Source organism: Balaenoptera physalus (genome assembly GCF_965194825.1).
Source record: "Balaenoptera physalus genome assembly, chromosome: 5".
NCBI classification, from domain to species: Eukaryota; Metazoa; Chordata; class Mammalia; order Artiodactyla; family Balaenopteridae; genus Balaenoptera; species Balaenoptera physalus.
In genome coordinates this window covers 57,916,885-57,941,742 of record NC_138884.1, presented here as the reverse complement: position 1 = coordinate 57,941,742, position 24,858 = coordinate 57,916,885, and the positions used below count along the sequence as shown (strand labels likewise).

Below are 24,858 nucleotides of genomic sequence, written 5' to 3'. Positions count from 1 at the left end.
TCATCACCAAATGACATAATATTAGCACCCACCTCCCAGTGTTGTGAAGCTAATTAGTAAGACACTGAGTACAGGGCCTGGCACATAGCTGATAAGTGCTCAATAAATGCTAATAACAACTATTATTATTAATAAGGTTAAATTTATTTTAAAAGGATTTATTCTTAGAAAATTATTTATTATCCTCCATCTAGCAACTTATATTCTCTAGAGATGGAAGATGAAATGAGAATAACATGTATCCTCCAAAATTAATTTCTTTCTGACAAAGGCTCCTGGATTCATGTCAGGAAATCATAAAACATGACAGCCTCCCAAATCCATGGGAACATCCACTTAGAGTTTATGCCCCAAAAGTTGTCTATCATCTGCAGAGTACAACAGTTTCTCATTCAGATAGCTTCAGTATATAGTTTTTAAATTTAAAAAATTTTTTCATTTTTTATTATTTATTTATTTTTGCTTCAGTATATTTATATGCAGTTTATCTTTTTATTTAGTGATTCATTGGGTGGCAGAGTCTCCTATACCCATGCTAATTTAAATCCTCTATAAGGCTAAATACTGTTGTTTTGTTTTCTGGCTATTAACTGCAAACTTATCTTGGCTACTGCCATACAAATTCTCATCTACAGACCTAACAGGGACAAGAAAGACAGTGTATGGGAAAGTCTCATGTGAAATCAGCCACTCAAAACATGTGTTCTGTTGAGGGTTAGTCAGCCGTATTATCGTCCCTATTAGATGAAAGAGGAGAGCAGGGCTAAAGTGACCTGCCCAAGGTCACACTATTAATCCAGGCATTAGGCATGGTTAAGACACTCATATTTTGACTAAGGTTTCTGAATTTCTTGTTCAAGATCCTTTTCAGTGGGACTACAGATAAGAGGCTTAACCTGAAGGGAAGATGAGTATTCTTTTGAACAAGGAAGATCTCTCCCAAAATGTACACTGTACCTTGGTTCTTTATCTGTAAATCTTCTACCAGAGTCTGCAAGCTTTCCAGTCTGTTCTGAAGCTTCCTGCATGTTTTTCCGGTTGTTTCTATTGGCTGAGACTGTGAAGCTATTAGAAAATTGCTTAGATGTGGTATTAAAAATCTATTCAGTATTTCATTTTAGAAATCTTTCACTTACAGGTTAAACAATCTTTCCTTTAAAATAATGAAAAATTTAAAACACTATTTGAAAATAAAATGTTTTATCTAATACTGCAATACTAGCTTATTTGATTTTGTTTCAAACCAATCTGATTTACTATTTTTTAACTAGGTAGCATTAAATGTGATGAGTGTGAAGAACACTTCAAGTTTAATGATACATTCTGCATTATAAATGACAACTTTTCATACCAAACCTGAGTAGTTCCAGTAACTTAGAGTTTGGAAGCACAAGATTTAATACTCATGCTGGCAACAGTTTTGAATGTGTGTGAGGCCAAGTGCCCATTTCAGTTGTTGGCACCTGAATGAGGATAGTATTAAATGATGGGAGAGGGGAGTACAGATGCTGATATGGCCACAGTGAACCTAGAATAAATGTGGCAGCAGCAACTGAGCAAGGGCTAGAAGCATTTGAGCTATTCTCTAATAAGTATGCTAAGTTTTGTCAACCTCTAAAAAATACTGGTTGTCAATCACAAGATTTTAATTTTGAGCTTAGCCTCTGACTTGCTGAATAACCTTGAAAATATTTTTGATGGCTCATTTTCCTACCAAAAGACTCTTTCACTTAAAGATATTAAATTTTAAAGGCAATCATCTAGGAGTTATTTTGGTTCAAGAGAATAAAAAATAATTTCTCATTGAGAAATTTTTAACATAACACAAAACACATGAAGTTTGATGAGTATCTGACAACAGGGTAAAAAAAGAAAATGCCACACTATTATGTAACCACAAATTAATAATGGGGTGACCAACAGCACTGTTCTACTCCTGCAATAATCACTGCTGTAATGATGAAGTCATTTGCTACTCTAAATTTTTTAAAATATTAAAGAATAACTTAGAAGCATAATAGATGAAGGAGGACACAAATGCAGAAAAAGATGGTAAAACAGAAAATGTACTAAAATCTGTGATTAGGTCCTGATTTCTTTTTTTTTAGGATCTAAAAATATGTTAGGCATATAATTTCAAAAGACCAGGAACTGACTTAACAATGATGCAACAACTTGCCTAATTTATCCCTTATCAAAGGGAATGATACCATAGAGCACTGGGGCAGTTTGAATCACTGTAATATATGATGAAAAACATTTCAAGTTCAATTCAACATATACATATTTAATGTCCACTTATTTATCAGGCTCTTATTCTAAATCAAATCATTTCCCCATCTGTCTCAGTGAATAACAAATGAACTTAAAATCTTAAAAATGAGAACATTTTGGTAAGTTTGTATGATAGACACTTGCACTTATAAAGGCAGAGACTGAAGAGAATGTAAATAATTTTAGAGAATGTAAATAAGAAAGAAAAGTCAGACACATCAGAAACAAGAACTAGAACCCTGCAGCCTGTGGAACGAAAACCACAGTCGTGGAAAGATCGACAAAATGAAAAGGCAGAGGACTATGTACCAGATGAAGGAACAAGGTAAAACAACTAAATGAAGTGGAGATAGGCAACCTTTCAGAAAAAGAATTCAGAATAATGATAGAGAAGATGATCCAGGATGTCGGAAAAAGAATGGAGACAAAGAGCAAGAAGATGCAAGAAATGTTTAACAAAGACCTAGAAGAATTAAAGACCAAACAAACAGAGATGAACAATAAAATAACTGAAATGAAAAATACACAAGAAGGAATCAATAGCAGAATAACTGAGGCAGAAGAACGGATAAGTGACCTGGAAAACAGAATGGTGGAATTCACTGCCGCGGAACAGAATAAAGAAAAAAGAATGAAAAGAAATGAAGACAGACTAAGAGACCTCTGGGACAACATAAAACACACCAACATTTGCATTATAGGGGTCCCGGAAGAAGAAGAGAGACAGAAAGGACCCAAGAAAATATTTGAAGAGATTATAGTAGAAAAATTCCCTAACATGGGAAAGGAAATAGCCACCCAAATCCAGGAAGTGCAGAGAGTCCCAGGGAGGATAAACCCAAGGAGAAACATGCTGAGACACGTAGTAATCAAATTGACAAAAATTAAAGACAAAGAAAAATTATTCAAAGCAGCAAGGGAAAAACAACAAATAACATACAAGGGAACCCCCATAAGGTTAACAGCTGATTTCTCAGCAGAAACTCTACAAGCCAGAAGGGAGCAGCATGATATACTTAAAGTGATGAAAGGGAAGAACCTACAACCAAGATTACTCTACCCAGCAAGGATCTCATTCAGATTCGATGGAGAAATCAAAAGTTTTACAAACAAACAAAAGCTAAGAGAATTCAGCACCACCAAACCAGCTCTACACAAGTGCTAAAAAACTCCTCTAAATGGGAAACACAAGAGAAGAAAAGGACCTACAAAAACCCCAAACAATTAAGAAAATGGTCATAGGAACATACATATCAATAATTACCTTAAACGTGAATGGATTAAATGCTCCAACCAAAAGACACAGGCTTGCTGAATGGATACAAAAACAAGACCCATATATATGCTGTCTACAAGAGACCCACTTCAGACCTAGGGACACATACAGACTGAAAGTGAGGGGATGGAAAAAGATATTCCATGCAAATGGAAATCAAAAGAAAGTTGGAGTAGCAATACTCATATCAGGTAAAATAGACTTTAAAATAAAGAATGTTACAAGAGACAAAGAAGGACACCACATAATGCTCAAGGGATCAATCCAAGAAGAAGATATAACAATTATAAACATATATACACCGAAAATAGGAGCACCTCAATACATAAGGCAACTGCTAACAGCTATAAAAGAGGAAATTGACAGTAACGCAGTAATAGTGGGGGACTTTTAACACCTCACTTACACCAATGGACAGATCATCCAAACAGAAAATTAATAAGGAAACACAAGCTTTAAATGACACAATAGACCACATAGATTTAATTGATATTTATAGGACATTCCATCTGAAAACAGCAGATTATACTTTCTGAAATGCACATGGAACATTCTCCAGGATAGATCACATCTTGGGTCACAAATCAAGCCTTCGTAAATTTAAGAAATTTGAAATCGTATCAAGCATCTTTTCTGAACACAACGCTATGAGATTAGAAATAAATTACAGGGGAAAAAACGTAAAAAACACAAACACATGGAGGCTAAACAATACATTACTAAATAACCAAGAGATCACTGAGGAAATCAAAGAAGAAATAAAAAAATACCTAGAGACAAATGACAATGAAAACACGAAGATCCAAAACCTATGGGATGCAGCAAAGGCTGTTCTAAGACGGAAGTTTACAGCAATACAGTCCTACCTCAAGAAACAAGAAAAATCTCAAATAAACAATCTAACCTTACACCTAAAGGAACTAGAGAAAGTAGAACAAACAAAACCAAAAGTTAGTGGAAGGAAAGAAATCATAAAGATCAGAGCAGAAATAAATGAAATAGAAACAAAGAAAACAATAGCAAAGATCAATAAAACTAAAAGCTGGTTCTTTGAGAAGATAAACAAAATTGATAAACCATTAGCCAGACTCATCATGAAAAAGAGGGAGAGGACTCAAATCAATAAAATTAGAAATGAAAAAGGAGAAGTTACAACGGACACCGCAGAAATACAAAGCATCCTAAGAGACTACTACAAGCAACTCTATGCCAATAAAATGGACAACCTGGAAGAAATGGGCAAATTCTTAGAAAGGTATAACCTTCCAAGACTGAACCAGGAAGAAATAGAAAATATGAACAGCCCAATCACAAGTAATGAATTGAAACTGTGATTAAAAATCTTCCAACAAACAGAAGTCCAGGACCAGATGGCTTCACAGGCGAATTCTATCAAACATTTAGAGAAGAGCTAACACCCATCCTTCTCAAACTCCTCCAAAAAATTGCAGAGGTTGGAACACTCCCAAACTCATTCTATGAAGCCACCATCACCCTGATACCAAAACCAGACAAAGATACTACAAAAAAAGAAAATTAGAGAATAATATCACTCATGGATATAGATGCAAAAATCCTCAACAAAATACTAGCAAACAGAATCCAACAACACATTAAAAGGATCATACACCATGATCAAGTGAGATTTATCCCAGGGATGCAAGGATTCTTCAATATATGCAAATCGATCAATGTGGTATACCATATTAACAAATTGAAGAATAAATCCGTATGATCATCTCAATAGATGCAGAAAATGTTTTTGACAAAATTCAACACTCATTTATGATAAAAACTCTCCAAAAAGTGGGCACAGAGGGAACCTACCTCAACATAATAAAGGCCATATACGACAACCCACAGCAAACATCATTCTCAATGGTGAAAAACTGAAAGCATTTCCTCTAAGATCAGGAACAAGACAAGGATGTCCACTCTTGCCACTCTTATTCAACATAGTTTTGGAAGTCCTAGCCACGGCAGTCAGAGAAGAAAAAGAAATAAAAGGAATCCAAATAGGAAAAGAAGAAGTAAAACTGTCACTGTTTGCAGATGACACGATATGACACACAGCAAATCCTAAAGATACCACCAGAAAACTACTAGAGCTAATCAATGAATTTAGTAAAGTTGCAGGATACAAAATTAATGCACAGAAATATCTTGCATTCCTATATACTAACAACGAAAGATCAGAAAGAGAAATTAAGGAGACAATCCCATTCCCCATGGCAACAAAAAGAATAAAATACCTAGGGATAAACCTACCTAAGGAGGTGAAAGACCTGCACTCAGAAAACTATAAGACACTGATGAAAGAAATCAAAGATGACACAAACAGGTGGAGAGATATACCATGTTCTTGGATTGGAAGAATCAATATTGTGAAAATGACTATACTACCCAAAGCCATCTACAGATTCAATGCCATCCCTATCAAATTACCAATGGCATTTTTTACAGAACTAGAACAAAAAATCTTAAAATTTGTATGGAGACACAAAAGACCCCGAATAGCCAAAGCAATCTTGAGGGAAAAAAATGGAGCAGGAGAATTCAGACTCCCTGACCTCAGACTACACTACAAAGCTACAGTCATCAAGACAATACGGTACTGGCACAAAAACAGAAATATAGATCAGTGGAACAGGACAGAAAGCCCAGAGATAAAACCCAAGCACCTATGGTCAACTAATCTATGACAAAGGAGGCAAGGATATACAAGGGAGAAAACACAGTCTCCTCAATAAGTGGTGCTGGAAAACTGGACAACTACATGTAAAAGAATGAAATTAGGATACTCCCTAACAGCATACACAAAAATAAACTCAAAATGGATTAGAGACTTAAACGTAAGACCGGACACTATAAAACTCTTAGAGGAAAATGTAGGAAGAACACCCTTTGACATAAATCGCAGCAAGATCTTTTTTGACGCACCTCCTAAAGTAATGGAAATAAAAACAAAAATAAACAAATTGGATCTAATGAAACATTAAAGCTTTTGCACAGCAAAGGAAACTATAAACAAGACGAAAAGACAACCCTCAGAATGGGAGAAAATATTTGCAAGCGAAGCAACTGACAAGGGATTAATCTCCAAAATATATAAACAGCTCATGCAGCTCAGTATTAAAAAAACAAACAACCCCATCAAAAAATGGGCAGAAGACCTATACAGACATTTCTCCAAAGAAGACACACAGATGGCCAAGAGGCACATGAAAAGCTGCTCAACATCACTAATTAGTAGAGAAATGCAAATCAAAACTACAATGAGGTATCACCTCACACCGGTTAGAATGGGCATCATCAGAAAATCTACAAACAACAAATGCTAGAGAGGGTGTGGAGAAAAGGGAACCCTCTTGCACCGTTGGTGGGAATGTAAATTGATACAGCCAGTATGGAGAACACTACGGAGGTTCCTTAAAAAACTAAAAATAGAACTACCATATGATCCAGCAGTCCCATTCCTGGGCATATACCCTGAGAAAACCATAATTCAAAAAGAGTCATGTACCACAATGTTCATTGCAGCTCTATTTACAATAGCCAAGACATGGAAGCAACCTAATTGTCCATAGACAGACAAATGGATAAAGAAGATGTGGTACATATATACAATGGAATATTACTCAGCCATAAAAGGAAACAAAATTGAGTTATTTGTAGTGAGGTGGATGGACTTAGAGTCTGTCATACAGAGTGAGGTAAGTCAGAAAGAGAAAAACAAATATCATATATTAACGCATATATGTGGAATCTAGAAAAATGTTACAGATGAACCAGTTTGCAAAGCAGAAATAGAGACACAGATGTAGAGAACAAACGTATGGACACCAAGGGGGGAAAGGTGGGGGTGGGATGAATTGGGAGATTGGGACTGACATATATACACTAGTATGTATAAAATAGATAACTAATAAGAACCTGGTGTATAAAATTTCCTCCAAACTAAAAAAAAAAAAAAAAGAAAGAAAAGAAAAGTCATTCTCAGCATTTAAAAGAAGACTCAAAATCTTATAATAAAATAGAGAAAAAAGGTCATTATTCATGTCAGAGAAAGAAACATAATATTTACCTATAATATCTATGTATATTTACTAAGGGGTGTGTATGTGGTATACAGTAACTATTCTATTTAAATAAGACTCAACTAAATAAACAAAGAAGACCCACTTAAGCACACACCCACCACACAGCATCAATTAGAGTGTATATATAAGAACACCATGTGACCTTTTATTGATTCCAATTATAGAACTTTTAAGTCACTGGAGTAGGAAATCAATTAATCTCATCAGTTATATCAGGTCATTCTTACCTTTAACAGAATCAGGTGAATGAACAGGCTTGGTGGATCTATATTGTGGTGTGGAACCTATAGAATCTTCAACCGAACTAGTCAGGAGTGAGTGAATTGGAGACTTCTTAGGAGAAGAATGGAATGAACGAGAAGCTGAATTTTTCACAGATGGATTTCCTAAAATTTTACAAGAACAAAAGTAAAAGGACAGAATTACTTAAAAATAGTATGCTGCACCTCTGAAAAAATGAAACTCTAATGAGAATATGTTCCCAATCACGGGGCTGGGGTGTGTTCTGGTAAATCCCCAAGGCTTTGGGTTGGAACAGAAAAGGGCTACATCTTAGGAATGAGGGACTGGACCTGCCCTTGGGGATCCTGAGGTCTATCTTCAAATCATCTTAATTCCTGATTGGATTAAATTGATCTGGGATTGCTGGTGACCTTGGTTGTGTACCAGAAGCAAGCATGAATGCTCTCTGGAGGAAGGTGATCATATTCTAAGTCTGAAACCATCTGTACAATTTTTCACATATGTCTGTCATACAATAAAAATAACCAGGCATATGAGGAGACAAAATAACATGGCATTAAACCAAGAGTAAAAAAATACAGGTAATAGATATAGACCCACAAGTTCTGTATAATGGAGGCGCAGACTTACACAGATTCAACAGCATTACTCCAAACCCCAAATAAGTTCTTTTTATATAAAGAAAATCATACCTAGGTATATCAATAAAAACTGCAAAAAACAAACAAATAAACAAAAAACCCACAAAAAACCCAAAGACAAAAACAATCTTAAAGCTGCCAGAAGGGCAAAAATGGCAGATTACATTTAAATGAGCAACAATTAAATTTAGAGCTGACTTCTTAGTAGAGACACTGGAAGCCAGAAAACAGTGGAATATTTTCAAAGTGAAGGAAAAATGTTAACCTAGATTCTATACTCAGCAAAAATATTCCTCAAAAATGGGGATAAAATAAAGACAAGTTCAGGAAAACAGAAACTGGGAGAATACATTTAAAGGAAACATTAATGGCTTAAGTAAAATGATAGCAGATAGAAAGTAAAGTGTGAATATGTGGGTGTATGTAAAAGAATATTAACTGTACAACACAATGCAAATGATCTATTATGGTATTTACCTTTACATGTGACAACAACTGTATGACAGCTGGAAGGAAAGTGAATGGAGTTAACATGTTCTAAGGTACTCACAAATTATGAGAAAAGGTAAAGGCACTCACATATTAATCTAATAAAACAAGGATATATGTTGTATTCTCTTGGGTGAACATTGAAACAACAGTATAAACATATAAGTGAAGTAAAACCTGAAGGAATTAATTGTTCAATTTCAAATAAATGCTCTTTTCTTCAAAATATTAGTTCTTAAAGATTTCTCACAAGTTAAAGTTTTAAAAATTAAGAATTTGCAATTATTTTATTTAAGAATATTATGTTTTTATTTTAGATATACATAGATACTCTTCTACAAAAGACAAGAAAATCTGGAAACCTATCTTCTATTTCACCTCACACCTCGATTTTCCCTATTTACATTATTACTGTCCAGATTTATAGCTACAATTTGTTGAATAACCATCATTTTCACAGTTTCATTCTTTCCCATTTATTTTGTTCTCTTCCATAAGAAGGCTGATAATGTGTCTGCTGATTTGCCTTCGCCTTCCAAATCTAACATATTCTGTATCATTATCTTTCATGTTTCTTAGTTTTAAAAATTCCTTTTCTGTAATTTTCTCTTGCGGTCCATGATGTCCCTGACTATGATTTCAGTCATGCATATCCTAATTTTTATTTTTCTAAGGCTTTCCTCTGTAATGTTATTATTTTTTCTTTTCCACATCTAGCCCGAGTTGTGCCATTTTATTTTTCAACAGATTCTGTTATCTTTCAATCTCTTCCTTGATCTCCTTGTTTTATAGAGAACATTTTGTCTTTGGAAAGTATATGGAGAACCATCTGTCTCATTTCTTTTTCTTTTCTTTTCATCCATTCAGTAATTATTTATTGAGGACCTGCTATGTGCCAGGAAAGTTCTAGGTACTGGATATATCAGGGAACCAAACAACTAAAGACATATGCCCTCGTGCAGCTTTTGTCTAGCAGGAGGTGACACACAATCAACAACATAAATTAGTAGGTTACATATAGTATAAAAAAATGCTAAGTGTAATTTAAAAAAAGAAAAAGATAAGGAGGTTATAATTTTTACATAAGGTGGTGAGAGTAGGTCTCACTGGGAAAGTGACATCTGAGCAAAGGCTTTAAAGGCGGTGAGGGGACTAGCAGTGTGGAGGGAACCACCGAAAGGGGAGCCACTGCAGGGTTTTAAGCAGGTCCCATTTCTGTGCTTTCATTAAAAACTCACCTGCAGGGGCTTCCCTGGTGGCGCAGTGGTTGAGAATCTGCCTGCTAGTGCAGGGGACACGGGTTCGAGCCCTGGTCTGGGAGGATCCCACATGCCGCGGAGCAACTGGGCCCGTGAGCCACAACTACTGAGCCGGCGCGTCTGGAGCCTGTGCTCCGCAACAAGAGAGGCCGCGACAGTGAGAGGTCCGCGCACCGCGATGAAGAGTGGCCCCTGCTTGCTGCAACTAGAGAAAGCCCTCGCACAGAAACGAAGACCCGACACAGCCAAAAATAAATAAATTAATAAATTAATTAAAAAATATTAAAAAAAAAAAAAACACTCACCTGCAGATGGGAATGCGAAGCAACTAGGTGGATCTCCCAACTCTCCTGTGTGTAATGTGACTGGCTCTCTGGAAGCATAAGAATGGTCAGGCAAACATTCCATTTCAAAACTCAGTGTTAAGATTTATCGACAGAAACAAGCTAATGAAGGCAAAAGTGATGGCTTAAAATATAAGCCCAAGATGGCAGCCATAACCCGAAACTGCAGAAGTCCTAAAATACCCGATGAGGGAGATCCAAAGTTGCATCATCTCTATGTATTCAGTGCCCATGAACATTCTGCAGAATGAAAAGGTAATAATATATAATCTTGGCTAGAAAATTCATTTTTGTGTAATAATAGCTATAAAACCCAGTATTTCTCTCATGGATTCTAAGACATGCAATCTTAATGACTCATTTAAAAATTTAAAGACCAAAGGAAAAAAAAACCTCTCTTAGCAATAAGTATCGCTTTATAAAACTATCAGACCTATTTAAATCAGTAAGTTGAACTAAACTACATAGTTCTCTGTAGGATGGGTGCCAGTTTGATAATATTATGACAGCAGCTCTGAAGGTGGTGCCCTTGCAAAGGGGGTTTGTGAGGTCAACATTATTTTTATTATAATACTAAGGTATTATTTTCTTTTTAACTCTCAGTCTCAAACAAGTGTATAGTGGAGTTTCCCAGAGGCTCCATGATATCTGATATCACAACAGATAAATGCAGAGGCAGATATGCGAATACAGCTATCTTTTATTAAGCCATGCATTAAACTGATGATTTAATGATTTTTAATGATTAAATCTTAATGATTTTTTTTGAAAAACATAGTTATTTTTCATAATAAAATATGTTATTATGGTAGTATGTAATGTACTTTGTTACTTTTAAGAGAATATCAAAATGTTTTAATTTTTTAATGCTTAAAATTAAATTTTATTTTCCAGTACTAAAAATGGAAATGACCTATATAAACAAAAGCTCTTTGGAATCCTCAGTGATATTTGTGAGTGCAAAGGGGTCCTGAGACCAAAAAGTTTGAGAATATTAGGAGAAAAACCTTGGAAAGGAAGGTCATGGCTATATTGTGGCTAGTTTTAATTATCAGGGCAAGCAGTTTGTTCTTGCTGCAGTAGGCAATGGGGAGCCTTTGAAGGTTTGGGGGCTGGGAACGTAGTCTGAGGTGTGCTTCAGGCGATCAATCTGAAATTGATGCACAGAAGTGACTGGAACTTGCAAGAGATTGGAGATTTAAAACATCCACACTAAACACTGTAGAGCCCACCACAATGGTACATGCAAATGGTAAAATGGCCTAAAAGGCAGTGTGGTAGGATGAACAATAGCTGCCAAATATATCTGTGTCCAAATGCCAAGAACCTATGAATGTTACCTTATATGGCACAAGAGACTTTGCAGATGTGATTACATCAAGGATCTTGAGATGGGGAGATTATCCTGGATTATGTGGAGATATACCTACATTATCTAAATGCCATCACAAGTCTCTGTACAAAGAGGAAGGCAGGGGGAGATTTCACACAGAAGAGAGAAGGTGATGTGACAATCTCAGCAGAAAGACTGGAGGATGCTATGTCATAGGGTGTGAAGATGGAGGAAGGAGCCACAAGGCAAAGAGTGCAAAGAATGAGGCTCTAGAGGCCCAGAAGCTCTAAAAGAGAAAGGTAAGGAAATGGATTAATCCCAAGGGCTTCTGCAAGGAGTGCAGCCTTGCCATCACCTTGATTGTTCAGGTACTCAGAGGCAGAACACAGGAGCAGTTACAAGCCTGAGCTCAGGAACCAGCTAGACCTGAGTTCAAATCTGGCTCCTCTATTTACAAGCTGTATGACCTTGGCAAATTGCTTGGCAAGCTGAGTCTTCATTTCTAACCTATATACAGGGATAATAATGCCTATATCATAGATTCGATTAGACAGACTAAATGAGATGAGTCTAAAACACCCATATAATAGTAAAAATAAAAATATGCAGTAGATAGCTGCAGATATTATCAACAGGAACGATGTAATGTTACACACTCAGGTGAGAAGAAAATCAAAACTTGTTTCTTTTAGGCTAAGAGAAAGCTGTATTAAGAAAGATTCAAGTTCACTGAATATTGATTAAACAGCAGGGACAGTAAGAAAGTATCTGTCTTAATTCATCACTAAACAAATATTTCCTGAACAGCTACTATATAACAGGCAATATGCTTGGTGCTGAAGATACAGTAATGAATAACCCTTTCTTTGCCTAAATGGAATTTAAACACTAGAGTTCATTTTCATATTCTTATGATATAAAGAGGGCTCTGATATCTCTATTTTTTATAAGTGGTAAAAATAGAAAAGATAAAAGCTTTTTTCCAGGCAGTCAGTCAATAAATAGACCCTATGACTATAAGCAACTTGAGGACAGAGCCCATATCTGTCTTCCTCACTGTTACATTGTAAGGGCCTAGCACACAGTGTGGCACATCATGGGCAGTTAACGATCTTCTGAATTAATGAATGAACAGTAGTAAAGGGGACATTCTGAAAGTCAGGGGCTGGAGAGATAGTTTCTTACCTGCTAAGAGTTTCACTTGATTTGCTGCCTTCAGTGGATTCCCTTAATGAGTTGTTGCTTCTGTTGGCAAAGGGTGGGAGAAGTTAAAGACCACGTGATGTTATTTTAACTTAGTGATCAAACAAAATTGTTCCTCTGGATACTGCTTTTAGACAAATGCAGATTCAAAAGAGTGAGATCGGGGCGCTGGCTCTTCCCAGTGGAGAGAACAGTATGGAGAAGAGCTTGAAGACAGAAGGAAATGAACCCCTTTTGGGAATCAGGAGTAGTCTGTTTTGGTTAGAGCACAATACAGGAGGAAAGCAGGGTGGTGACGAGTTAGGGAGATTCTTCAACATCAGCCTGAGAACCTTGTACTGAATGCAGCAGACAGTGAGGAGCTACTGAAGATCTGCAGGCAATGGCTTCTGTGTCTGACACGAGTAACAAAGTAATATTAGCTTTTTTTTCCTTTTTGGCTAAAGTCAGTTCTCAGAAGTTGTCTTTGTTTAGGGGTTATGGACTTCATTTCTTTATGCTCTTTTTATGATTTCATTTAAACATTCAGCTATTCAATTATTAATAAAAATAGAACTGTTTTCAGTAAGGTTCTTATAATCCTATATTGAGGTGGTTGTAACTTCCTTTCAGACTACCTTTCTCTCAAAAGTTATGTAAGCTACTGTAAATACATGCAAATGTAGAAAAAGTATTCCATTTTTGGAATGGCATACCACATAAATATCTTCGCCTGGGTAAACAGCAGTAAAATTTAAAATAAACAAAAAAGAAAAAAAAATGCTGGGGCTTCCCTGGTGGCACAGCAGTTAAGAATCCGCCTGCCAATGCAGGGGACACGGGTTTGAGCCCTGATCCGGGAAGACCCCACATGCCGTGGAGCAACTAAGCCCGTGCACCACAACTACTGAGGCTGTGCTCTACAGCCCGCAAGCCACAACTACTGAGCCCACGTGCCATAACTACTGAAGCCTGGGCGCCTAGAGCCCATGCTCTGAAACAAAGGGAAGCCACCACAATGAGAAGCCCGTGCACCGCGATGAAGAGTAGCCCCTGCTCACTGCAACTAGAGGAAGCCTGTGTGCAGCAACAAAGACCCAACGCAGACAAAAATAAAATAAATAAGTAAATTTTTAAAAATGCCTATTGTCTCTTTGGTGGGGCTAATGATAGACTCTGGGAGGGCTCACGCCAAGGAGTACTTCCCAGAACGTCTGCTACCAGTGTCCTTGTCCCCACCGTGAGCCACGGCCACCCCCCGCCTCTGCAGGAGACCCTCCAACTCTAGCAGATGAACACACATGTCAACTGAAGAAAAACTCACAACCTAAAAGTTGCGAGTTAAGCTGTACCCCGGGATCTTACTGAGGACTCTAGCACAGGTGGCAGCAGCTCAGATATCCGTGAGGAGCTTCTCTGAAGAGGATGTGCAAGAGCAGCTGCGGGTTATAACTGGGAGGAGTCATCTCTGCATTTTTCCCTGTTGCTTGCCGTGTGGAGGACAGGCTCTTTCTTGGTGCTCCAGCCAGGCGTCAGGGCTGTGCCACTGAGGTGGGAGAGCCAAGTTCAGGACACTGGTCCACAAGAGACCTCCCAGCTCCACATAATATCAAACGGCGAAAATCACCCAGAGATCTCCATCTCAACGTCAAGACCCAGCTTCATTCAACGACCAGCAGGCTACAGTGCTGGACACCCTATGCCAAACAACTAGCAAGACAGGAACGCAACCGCATCCATCAGCACAGAGGCTGCCTAAAATCATAATAATCACAGACACCCCAAAACACACCACCAGACGTGGACATGCCCACCAGAAAGACAAGATCCAGCCTCATTCACCAGAACACAGGCACTAGTCCCCTCCACCAGGAAGCCTACACAACCCACTGAATCAGCCAACCTTAGCCACTGGGGACAGACACCAAAAACAACGGAAACTAAGAACCTGCAGCCTGCGAAAAGGAGACCCCAAACACAGTAAGCTAAGCAAAATGAGAAGACAGAGAAACACACAGCAGGTGAAGAAGCAGGGCAAAAACCCACCAGACCTAACAAATGAAGAGGAAATAGGCAATCTACCTGAAAAAGAATTCAGAATAGTGATAGTAAAAATGATCCAAGATCTTGGAAATAGAATGGAGAAAATACAAGAAACGTTTAACAAGGACCTAGAAGAACTAAAGAGCAAACAAACAGTGATGAACAACACAATAAATGAAATTAAAAATTCTCTACAAGGGATCAATAGCAGAATAACTGAGGCAGGAGAACGGATAAGTAACCTGGAAGATAAAATAGTGGAAATAACTACTGCAGAGTGGAATAAAGAAAAAAGAATGAAAAGAATTGAGGACAGTCTCAGAGACCTCTGGGACAACATTAAACGCACCAACATTCAAATTATAGGGGTCCCAGAAGAAGAAGAGGAAAAGAAAGGGACTGAGAAAATATTTGAAGAGATTATAGTTGAAAACTTCCCTAATATGGGAAAGGAAATAGTTAATCAAGTCCAGGAAGCACAGAGAGTCCCATACAGGAAAAATCCAAGGAGAAACACGCCAAGACACATATTAATCAAACTATCAAAGATTAAATACAAAGAACAAATATTAAAAGCAACAAGGGAAAAACAACAAATAACACATAAGGGAATCCCCATAAGGTTAACAGCTGATGTTTGAGCAGAAACTCTGCAAGCCAGAAAGGAGTGGCAGAACATATTTAAAGTGATGAAGGAGAAAAACCTACAACCAAGATTACTCTACCCAGCAAGGATCTCATTCAGATTTGATGGAGAAATTAAAAGCTTTACAAACAAGCAAAAGCTAAGAGAATTCAGCACCACCAAACCAGCTTTACAACAAATGCTAAAGGAACTTCTCTAGGCAGGAAACACAAGAGAAGGAAAAGACCTACAATAATAAACCCAAAACAATTAAGAAAATGGTAATAGGAACATACATATCGATAACTACCTTAAATGTAAATGGATTAAATGCTCCAACCAAAAGGCATAGACTGGCTGAATGGATACAAAAACAAGACCCATATATATGCTGTCTACAAGAGACCCACTTCAGACCTAGGGATACATACAGACTGAAAGTGAGGGGATGGAAAAAGATATTCCATGCAAATGGAAATCAAAAGAAAGCTGGAGTAGCAATTCTCATATCAGACAAAATAGACTTTAAAACAAAGACTATTACAAGAGACAAAGAAGGACACTACATAACAATCAAGGGATCAATCCAAGAAGAAGATATAACAATTGTAAATATTTATGCACCTAACATAGGAGCACCTCAATACATAAGGAAAATACTAACAGCCAAAAAAGGGGAAATTGGCAGTAACACAATCATAGTAGGGGACTTTAACACCCCACTTTCACCAATGCACAGATCATCCAAAATGAAAATAAATAAGGAAACACAAGCTTTAAATGATACATTAAACAAGATGGACTTAATTGATATTTATAGGACATTCCATCCAAAAACAACAGAATACACATTCTTCTCAAGTGCTCATGGAACATTCTCCAGGATAGATCATACCTTGGGTCACAAATCAAGCCTTGGTAAATTTAAGAAAATTGAAATTGCATCAAGTATCTTTTCCAACCACAATGCTATGAGACTAGATATCAATTACAGGAAAAAATCTGTAAGAAATACAAACACATGGAGGCTAAACAACACACTACTTAATAACCAAGAGATCACTGAAGAAATCAAAGAGGAAATCAAAAAATACCTAGAAACAAATGACAATGAAAACACAATGACCCAAAACCTATGGGATGCAGCAAAAGCAGTTCTAAGAGGGAAGTTTATAGCAATATAATCCTACCTTAAGAAACAGGAAACATCTCAAATAAACAACCTAACTTTGCACCTAAAGCAATTAGAGAAAGAAGAACAAAAAAACCCCAAAGTTAGCAGAAGGAAAGAAATCATAAAGATCAGATCAGAAATAAATGAAAAAGAAATGAAGGAAACAATAGCAAAGATCAATAAAACTAAAAGCTGGTTCTTTGAGAAGATAAACAAAATTGATAAACCATTAGCCAGGCTCATCAAGAAAAAAAGCGAGAAGACTCAAATCAGTAGAATTAGAAATGAAAAAGGAGAAGTAACAACTGATACTGCAGAAATACAAACGATCATGAGAGATTACTACAAGCAACTCTATGCCAATAAAATGGACAACCTGGAAGAAATGGACAAATTCTTAGAAAGGCACAACCGTCCGAGACTGAACCAGGAAGAAATAGAAAATATGAACAGACCAATCACAAGCACTGAAATTGAAACTGTGATTAAAAATCTTCCAACAAACAAAAGCCCAGGACCAGATGGCTTCACAGGCGAATTCTATCAAACAGTTAGAGAAGAGCTAACACCCATCCTTCTCAAACTCTTCCAAAATATTGCAGAGGGAGGAACACTCCCCAACTCATTCTACGAGGCCACCATCACCCTGATACCAAAACCGGAAAAAGATGTCACAAAGAAAGAAAACTACAGGCCAATATCACTGATGAACATAGATGCAAAAATCCTCAACAAAATACTAGCAAACAAAATCCAACAGCATATTAAAAGGATTGTACACCATGATCAAGTGGGGTTTATTCCAGGAATGTAAGGATTCTTCAATATACGCAAATCAATCAACGTGATACACCATATTAACAAATTGAAGGAGAAAAACCATATGATCATCTCAATAGATGCAGAGACAGCTTTCGACAAAATTCAACACCCATTTATGATAAAAGCCCTGCAGAAAGTAGGCATAGAGGGAAATTTCCTCAACACAATGAAGGCCATATATGACAAACCCACAGCCAACATCGTCCTCAATGGTGAATAACAGAAACCATTTCCACTAAGATCAGGAACAAGACAAGGTTGCCCACTCTCACCACTATTATTCTACATAGTTTTGGAAGTTTTAGCCACAGCAATCAGAGAAGAAAAAGAAATAAAAGGAATCCAAATTGGAAAAGAAGAAGTAAAGCTGTCACTGTTTGCAGATGACATGATACTATCCATAGAGAATCCTAAAGATGCTACCAGAAAACTACTAGAGCTAATCAATGAATTTGGTAAAGTAGCAGCATACAAAATTAATGCACAGAAATCTCTTGCATTCCTATACACTAATGATGAAAAATCTGAAAGTGAAATTAAGAAAACACTCCCATTTACCATTGCAACAAAAAGAATAAAATATCTAGGAATAAACCTACCTAAGGAGACAAAAGACCTGTATGCAGAAAATTATAAGACACTGATGAAAGAAATTAAAGATGATACAAATAGATGGAGAGATATACCATGTTCTTGGATTGGAAGAATCAACATTGTGAAAATGACTCTACTACCCAAAGCAATCTACAGATTCAATGCAATCCCTATCAAACTACCAATGGCATTTTTCACAGAACTAGAACCAAAAATTTCACAATTTGTATGGAGACACAAAAGACCCCGAATAGCCAAAGCAATCTTGAGAAAGAAAAATGGAGCTGGAGGAATCAGGCTCCCTGACTTCAGACAATACAACAAAGCTACAGTAATTAAGACAGTATGGTACTGGCACAAAAACAGAAATACAGATCAATGGAAAAGGAGAGAAAGCCCAGAGATAAACCCACGCACATATAGTCACCTTATCTTTGATAAAGGAGGCAGGAATATACAGTGGAGAAAAACAAATACCGTATGCTAACACATATATATGGAATCTAAAAAAAAAAAAAAAGAAAGAAAAGAAAAGAAATGGTCAGAAGAACCTAGGGGCAAGACGGGAATAAAGATGCATACCTACTAGAGAATGGACCTGAGGATACGGGGAGGGGGAAGGGTAAGCTGGGACAAAGTGAGAGAGTGGTATGGACATATATACACTACCAAATGTAAAATAGATAGCTAGTGGGAAGCAGCCGCATAGCAGAGGGAGATCAGCTTGGTGCTTTTTGACCATCTAGAGGGGTGGGATAGGGAGGGTGGGAGGGAGGGAAGGAGATGCAAGAGGGAAGAGATATGGGGACATATGTATATGTATAACTGATTCACTTTGTTATAAAGCATAAACTAACACACCATTTTAAAGCAATTATACTCTAATTAAGATGTTTAAAAAAAATGCCTATTAAATTGATTTCTAGGAAGTAAATTACTTTAGTACATTTCACCAAAATCCTTTTTGGTTTCAGTTAAACACTATCACAACTTTCCATCAATTCTCATGTAAACTGTCCAGACTTCCCAAATTACCTGGTCACATGTAAAATTCCTGGACAATTAATTAGATTCAGAATCTCAGATTCCTCTCACCTATGGCATATCTCTAATCTCAGGCTTGATTCAGTAATGCAATCTCTTATTCTATCATCTCTGTATAGATAAATGTAACTCTCAGTTAATTATACAAAGAATAATTTCTAGATTCCATGTATTTTTAGAATAATCAATTGCTCCTACGTATTTAACTCTTCTTTAAGGCACAACAGTAGAATTTAGGCCTCCAAGCAAATTTTGCAAAATGCTACCCCTGGAATTTGTTAACTTAGAAATGTTTTTGTTCCTGAACCCTTAAAAGTTTGAGACTGAGTTTCGGCTTTGGTGACAAAGCCTAAAATGACAAGGTCATTTGTAGGATTACAGCAAATTAACATAAACTCTCTAACGGCAGGGGCTAAATATATTCATGTTGAATACAGTTCAATATAGTCAAGCCCATCATTAGTGGTTGAAGTGATGGAATTTTGATCAGGGAAGTCATGGTAATCTTGTGGAATGATTAGTGCTGGAAGCCAGGGGCTCTAATGTTTACTTCTGACTTTGTCTCTTTGCCTCATAGGAGGAGGCAACTTAATCTGTCTAAATGTAATCATCTGTCAAATGAGCTTAATAATACTGCCCTGGCTTAGAAGGCATATTATAGAGTTATGACAAAAATGAAAGTGCTCTGCCCTTCACAACAGCCAAGACACGGAAATAACCTAAATGTCCATCGACAGATGAATGGATAAAGAAGATGTGGTATATACATACAATGGAATATTACTCAGCCATAAAAAAGAACAAAATAATGCCATTTGTAGCAACATGGATGCAACTAGAGATTATCATACTAAGTGAAGCTAGTCAGAAAGAGAAAGACAAATACCATATGATATCACCTATATGTGGAATCTAAAATATGACACAAATGAACCTATCTATGAAACAGACATAATCACGGACATAGAGAACAGACTGGTGGTTGCCAAGAGGGGAGGGAGTGTGGGGGAGGGATGGAGGGGGAGGTTGGGGTTAGCAGATGCAAGCTTTTATATACAGAATGGATAAACAACAAGGTCCTACTGTATAGCACAGAGAACTATATTCAATACCCCATGATAAACCATAATGGAAAGGAATATTAAAAAAAAAGAATGTATATATGTGTATAACTGAATCACTTTGCTATACAGCAGAACATAACATTGTAAATCAACTACACTTCAATAAAAAAAACTGAGAAAAAATAAAATACATGAGAACATTTTAAAACAATGAAAGTGTCCTGCACATATAAGTATTCTTGGATGGAGTGACAGTAGAATGTTTCTAACATGTGATTCAGAGAATGCAATGTTATGCTAGGTAACTGAACTGTTACTAATATTTTACTACTACTATTAATAATATTATTAATAAAAAATAGACAAATCCAATTAATATTTTGCTACCTCAGGTTAATAAACACTAACTGAGCATCTTAAGAAAATGGAGATTGTTTATATATAAGTATTATGTCAGAAAGTATTATTTTAAGATATTTGCCATATAACCAGAAAACAAAATTACAACAATGGGTTATTATAATACTAACAACATATAATTAGTATTATAACGCTAAGAATATAGTATATACCATATTAACATGCTCTAAGTTAATTTAATAGTAGCACACATTAAAAATTTAAAACACTATTTGAAAAGAATATGAGGATCTCATTGATTTCTGCAGGTACGTGCAGGCAGTGGCTGGTGGACTGGTTGAATCCTGTTTTGGATCTGACTTTTATTAATTTAAGTCATTGTCATGAATGCCTAGAGAACCAAGGCTTTCCAATTAGCTTATACCTGGAGAGTTATGCAGTTCTCAGGGTTTGAGTTTTAGCTTCACCGTGTATGGCTGTAGGTAAGTCAACCTTTTGGAACTTGTGTTTTTCTCATTTTTAAAATGGGATAAATAAATCCTGCTCTGTCTTGTCTCAAACAGACAGTTGTTGTGACAATCAAATAAGATTATGGATGTGAAATCTGTTGGGAACTATAAATTACTGTATGAATGTAACTTTGGGTAACACATTGCCTTGACTAATTTCTGAGTAGAAAAACTATTGCTATTATTTTCTCTTGATGTCAAGGTGTTTTACTTTTGCTAACTCATCCACTTTTGTTTTCCCTGGTAATGTCCAGATACCCCTCAAAGTTACTGAAACTTCAACCCCCCAGAAGTTGTCCCACATAGACAACGTGATCGTTACCCACTGATGAGAGAAGCCTTCCCACTCTCAAGTACACTCAGTCTTACACAGCCACATAGGAGACCCCCAGAGATGGTGCTCTCCCGTCTTCCTCGCTCTTGCCCAGGGGCACGGGTGGCTCCTCGTTGATCACACTTCTCAACTCCTGGAGAAGCTGTTTCAAGTCCCTCGTTGGATCTTCCTTTGTGTTAGGTTTCGTAGAGTGCTGAATTAAAACAATTTACAAGACAAGGACACTTTGTTTTTTTTCAGATTCGAATGCCATTTCCTACTATAAAATTAATTCAACTGGTAAACAGAAATTATGGAGGAGAAAGAAGAGGAAATAAAAAACCTGTAATCTTACTCCTCAGGGATAATCAATAATATTCAATCAATAATCCACACAGTGCTTATCTAATCTATAAATGTGTGTATACCTATTTATACATATATGTAAACACAGGATCAAACTATACACATCTATTTTTAACTCTTTTTTTTATTTTTTAACTTTAACAAGGTGGTATGTACATCTTACCATGCCATTAAATATTTACAACTACCTCCAGGCAAAATAATTCCAATACTTTTGTTAAGGGCTGAACTAATTTTATAAAGCTACAGAACTTTACAAGTAAGGAACTCTCTAGCGATGAGTCAATCTACCCCCAACACTTTACTGATGAGGAAAGAGACATCCAGTATTTTCAAACTGTGTTAGTTGGAGAATAATATAAAAAAGATTTTCAAATAGATAGTATTCCTCAATGAATATTTATAATATAAGAAAAAGTACAGAGGTTCCCAATTGGCACAAAAAGAGAGGAAACCTAACAATAGTGAGAAGTTGCCCTGGTGAGCAGGTAGACTTAGTTGGAGGATGTTCATGGCTAGAGAGGCATCAAGCATCATCAAGCTATTTTAGCCAGAAGTGTCTGTCCCAAGGCAGAGTTACACCTGCCACACGGATTGGTTGCTGAAGGATGAACACTGCAAAATTTTTGTTCTCTGGGCATTACTTTTCTAGGGTCCACGTCAACCAAGTGTTGATGTTACTGGTATAACTCTCACATTCCCCTCCCCTTCCTACCACCACTGATAAACCACATAAAATATCCAGCTGAAGATGTCAAGAGTTCTAACTGAATGTGTGGTAATTATGCTCTTTCCAGTTTACTGATGGTCACCTTACCTAGAAATTACCATGATGAGTTCAGAATTTCATAAATTAGACTCCATTAAATAATGAAATTTGATTTCATTAATTTAAAATATATGAAGATGTGAACCACTTTTAATAGACTTTATTTTTTAGAGCAGTTTTAGGTTCACAGCAAACATGAGTATTAGGTACAGAGATTTCCCATATACCCACTGATCGCACACATGCTGAACAAGTTTCTTAATCATAAATAAAAGCATTTGTCTCTAAGCAGATCCAATTTCACCAAACACTGGCTTTGTTCCTGTCCTAGCCCTGGTGGACATCATATCTAATGTGGAATAAAACTTCAAAAACCTTATCCTATTGCAATATTCAGTCACTTTAGTTCTAACCTTGAAATCTCAATATAACACCTGGACCTTCATATCTTCTGCCCACTAGAAAGCTTACTTAATAAGCTTTGTCATTAAAAATTTTAAGCCCTTGACATTTATTATAACTTATCAGTATAATAACGTACAAACATGTAAATATGCTTCCTTCCCCACCCCCAGGATCATGACACTCATGTTCTTTGAGAGTAACTGGTGCTTTACAAAACATACAAGGTTGAAAAGTATTCAATTAACATTAACATTTACTTAACAATTAATCATAATCAGCCCTATGATATTCTCTTATTGTGATTTCATCCTAATACTCTTTAAAACTTTTAAAATTTGTGTTGTTCCTCCAATTAAAATATAAGTTTCATAGAGGCAAGGACTGGTTCCACCATCTCTGTCTTTATACACTGCATTTCAAATAACCCATACTTTGCTTGTATATAAAGTCACAAAAATATAAAGTTGGAAGGGTCTTTAAGATCATTTAATTCTAGTCCAATCTCCAGTCAGAAGTGATGATGAATTTTCTCTACGGCATCCCAGCAATATACTTATCTGGCATTTACTTGATCACCAAAAACCAAGGAAGGCATTTTAATTTTCATATAGCTTTAATCCTTTGCAAGAAAGGCTTAAACTGAATCTCCTCCATACAGCTTCGATCCCTGGTCATAGTTTTATCTCCTAGTGTTATGAGGGAACAATCTAACATGATAACCTTTTAGAAATGGATACTTATTTTATCATGCCAACCTCCCCTCCCCCACCTATACTTTCTAACACACTCCCCAGGTTAGATCTTCTCAATTCATCTACTCTTTTAAGTAGCATGGGCTCGCGATTTCTCACCACTTTGGTTGTGCTTCTTTTTGACAGACTGCGGTTTATCAATGATTCTCTTAAATGCTCATGCCCAGAAATGAAATAGAGAATTCAAGGAGAATCTGACCAGAGCAGAAGGGAGGAGAACTGTCTCCTTCCTTGATCTGGGCGCTATCCTTAAAACCTTTTTTGGCTGCAGCATAATACTGCTGACTCAGACTGAGCAGGCAGTCAGCTGAGGCTCCCCAGGTCTTTTCCACACGTTATTGATAATACACATCTTCCATGTCCTGTACTTTGCATTTCTGTGTATTTTGTACCAAGTTCAAGACTATATCTATCCCAGTCAAACTTTCTCTCATAGATGTGGCTCATCATTTCAACTGTCAAGATAAATTAATAGAGGCACCATTTATCAAATGTTTACCATGTACCAAGTACTCAATATATTATCTCACTTAAACTTTAATCTTCAAACCACCCAATAAGGTAGAAATCATCACTTCCATTTTAGAAATGAGAAAACTGAGGCACAGAGAGGTTAAACTAAACTTGCTCAAAATCACACAAGGGGTAAATGGCACAACTGGGATAAAAAAATCATCTGTTTGTCTTCAAAGTCCATGATCTGTCCAATGTGATACACTGACTAATTCTCACTGGATATATTCATTAGGAAATGTTATCAGTATGTAATGAGCTGTCCAAATTTAGGATCATAAAATCACAAAATTGTAGAATATGGACAAGTATTAAATCATATAGTTGAACACGTGAGCTCACCATACTTACAGTCTGGTTATTA

At 36.6% G+C, this 24,858-nt stretch overlaps 1 protein-coding gene across 2 annotated transcripts in view; it reads right to left on the bottom strand.

The window, feature by feature from the left end:
* CCDC158 (coiled-coil domain containing 158) overlaps positions 1-24,858 on the bottom strand; it is a 90,136-nt gene that overhangs the window by 3,812 nt on the left and 61,466 nt on the right. Inside the window, exons 17-21 of one of the 2 annotated variants that reach the window (XM_082463739.1) lie at positions 21,746-21,903; positions 13,145-13,204; positions 10,588-10,655; positions 7,878-8,036; positions 958-1,065 (exon numbers count right to left, since the gene is read on the bottom strand). In XM_082463739.1, coding sequence (XP_082319865.1) covers positions 958-1,065; positions 7,878-8,036; positions 10,588-10,655; positions 13,145-13,204; positions 21,746-21,903 — 553 coding nt within the window. The remainder of the gene's footprint in view (positions 1-957; positions 1,066-7,877; positions 8,037-10,587; positions 10,656-13,144; positions 13,205-21,745; positions 21,904-24,858) is intronic. The other variant, XM_082463738.1, reaches the window with a different exon arrangement.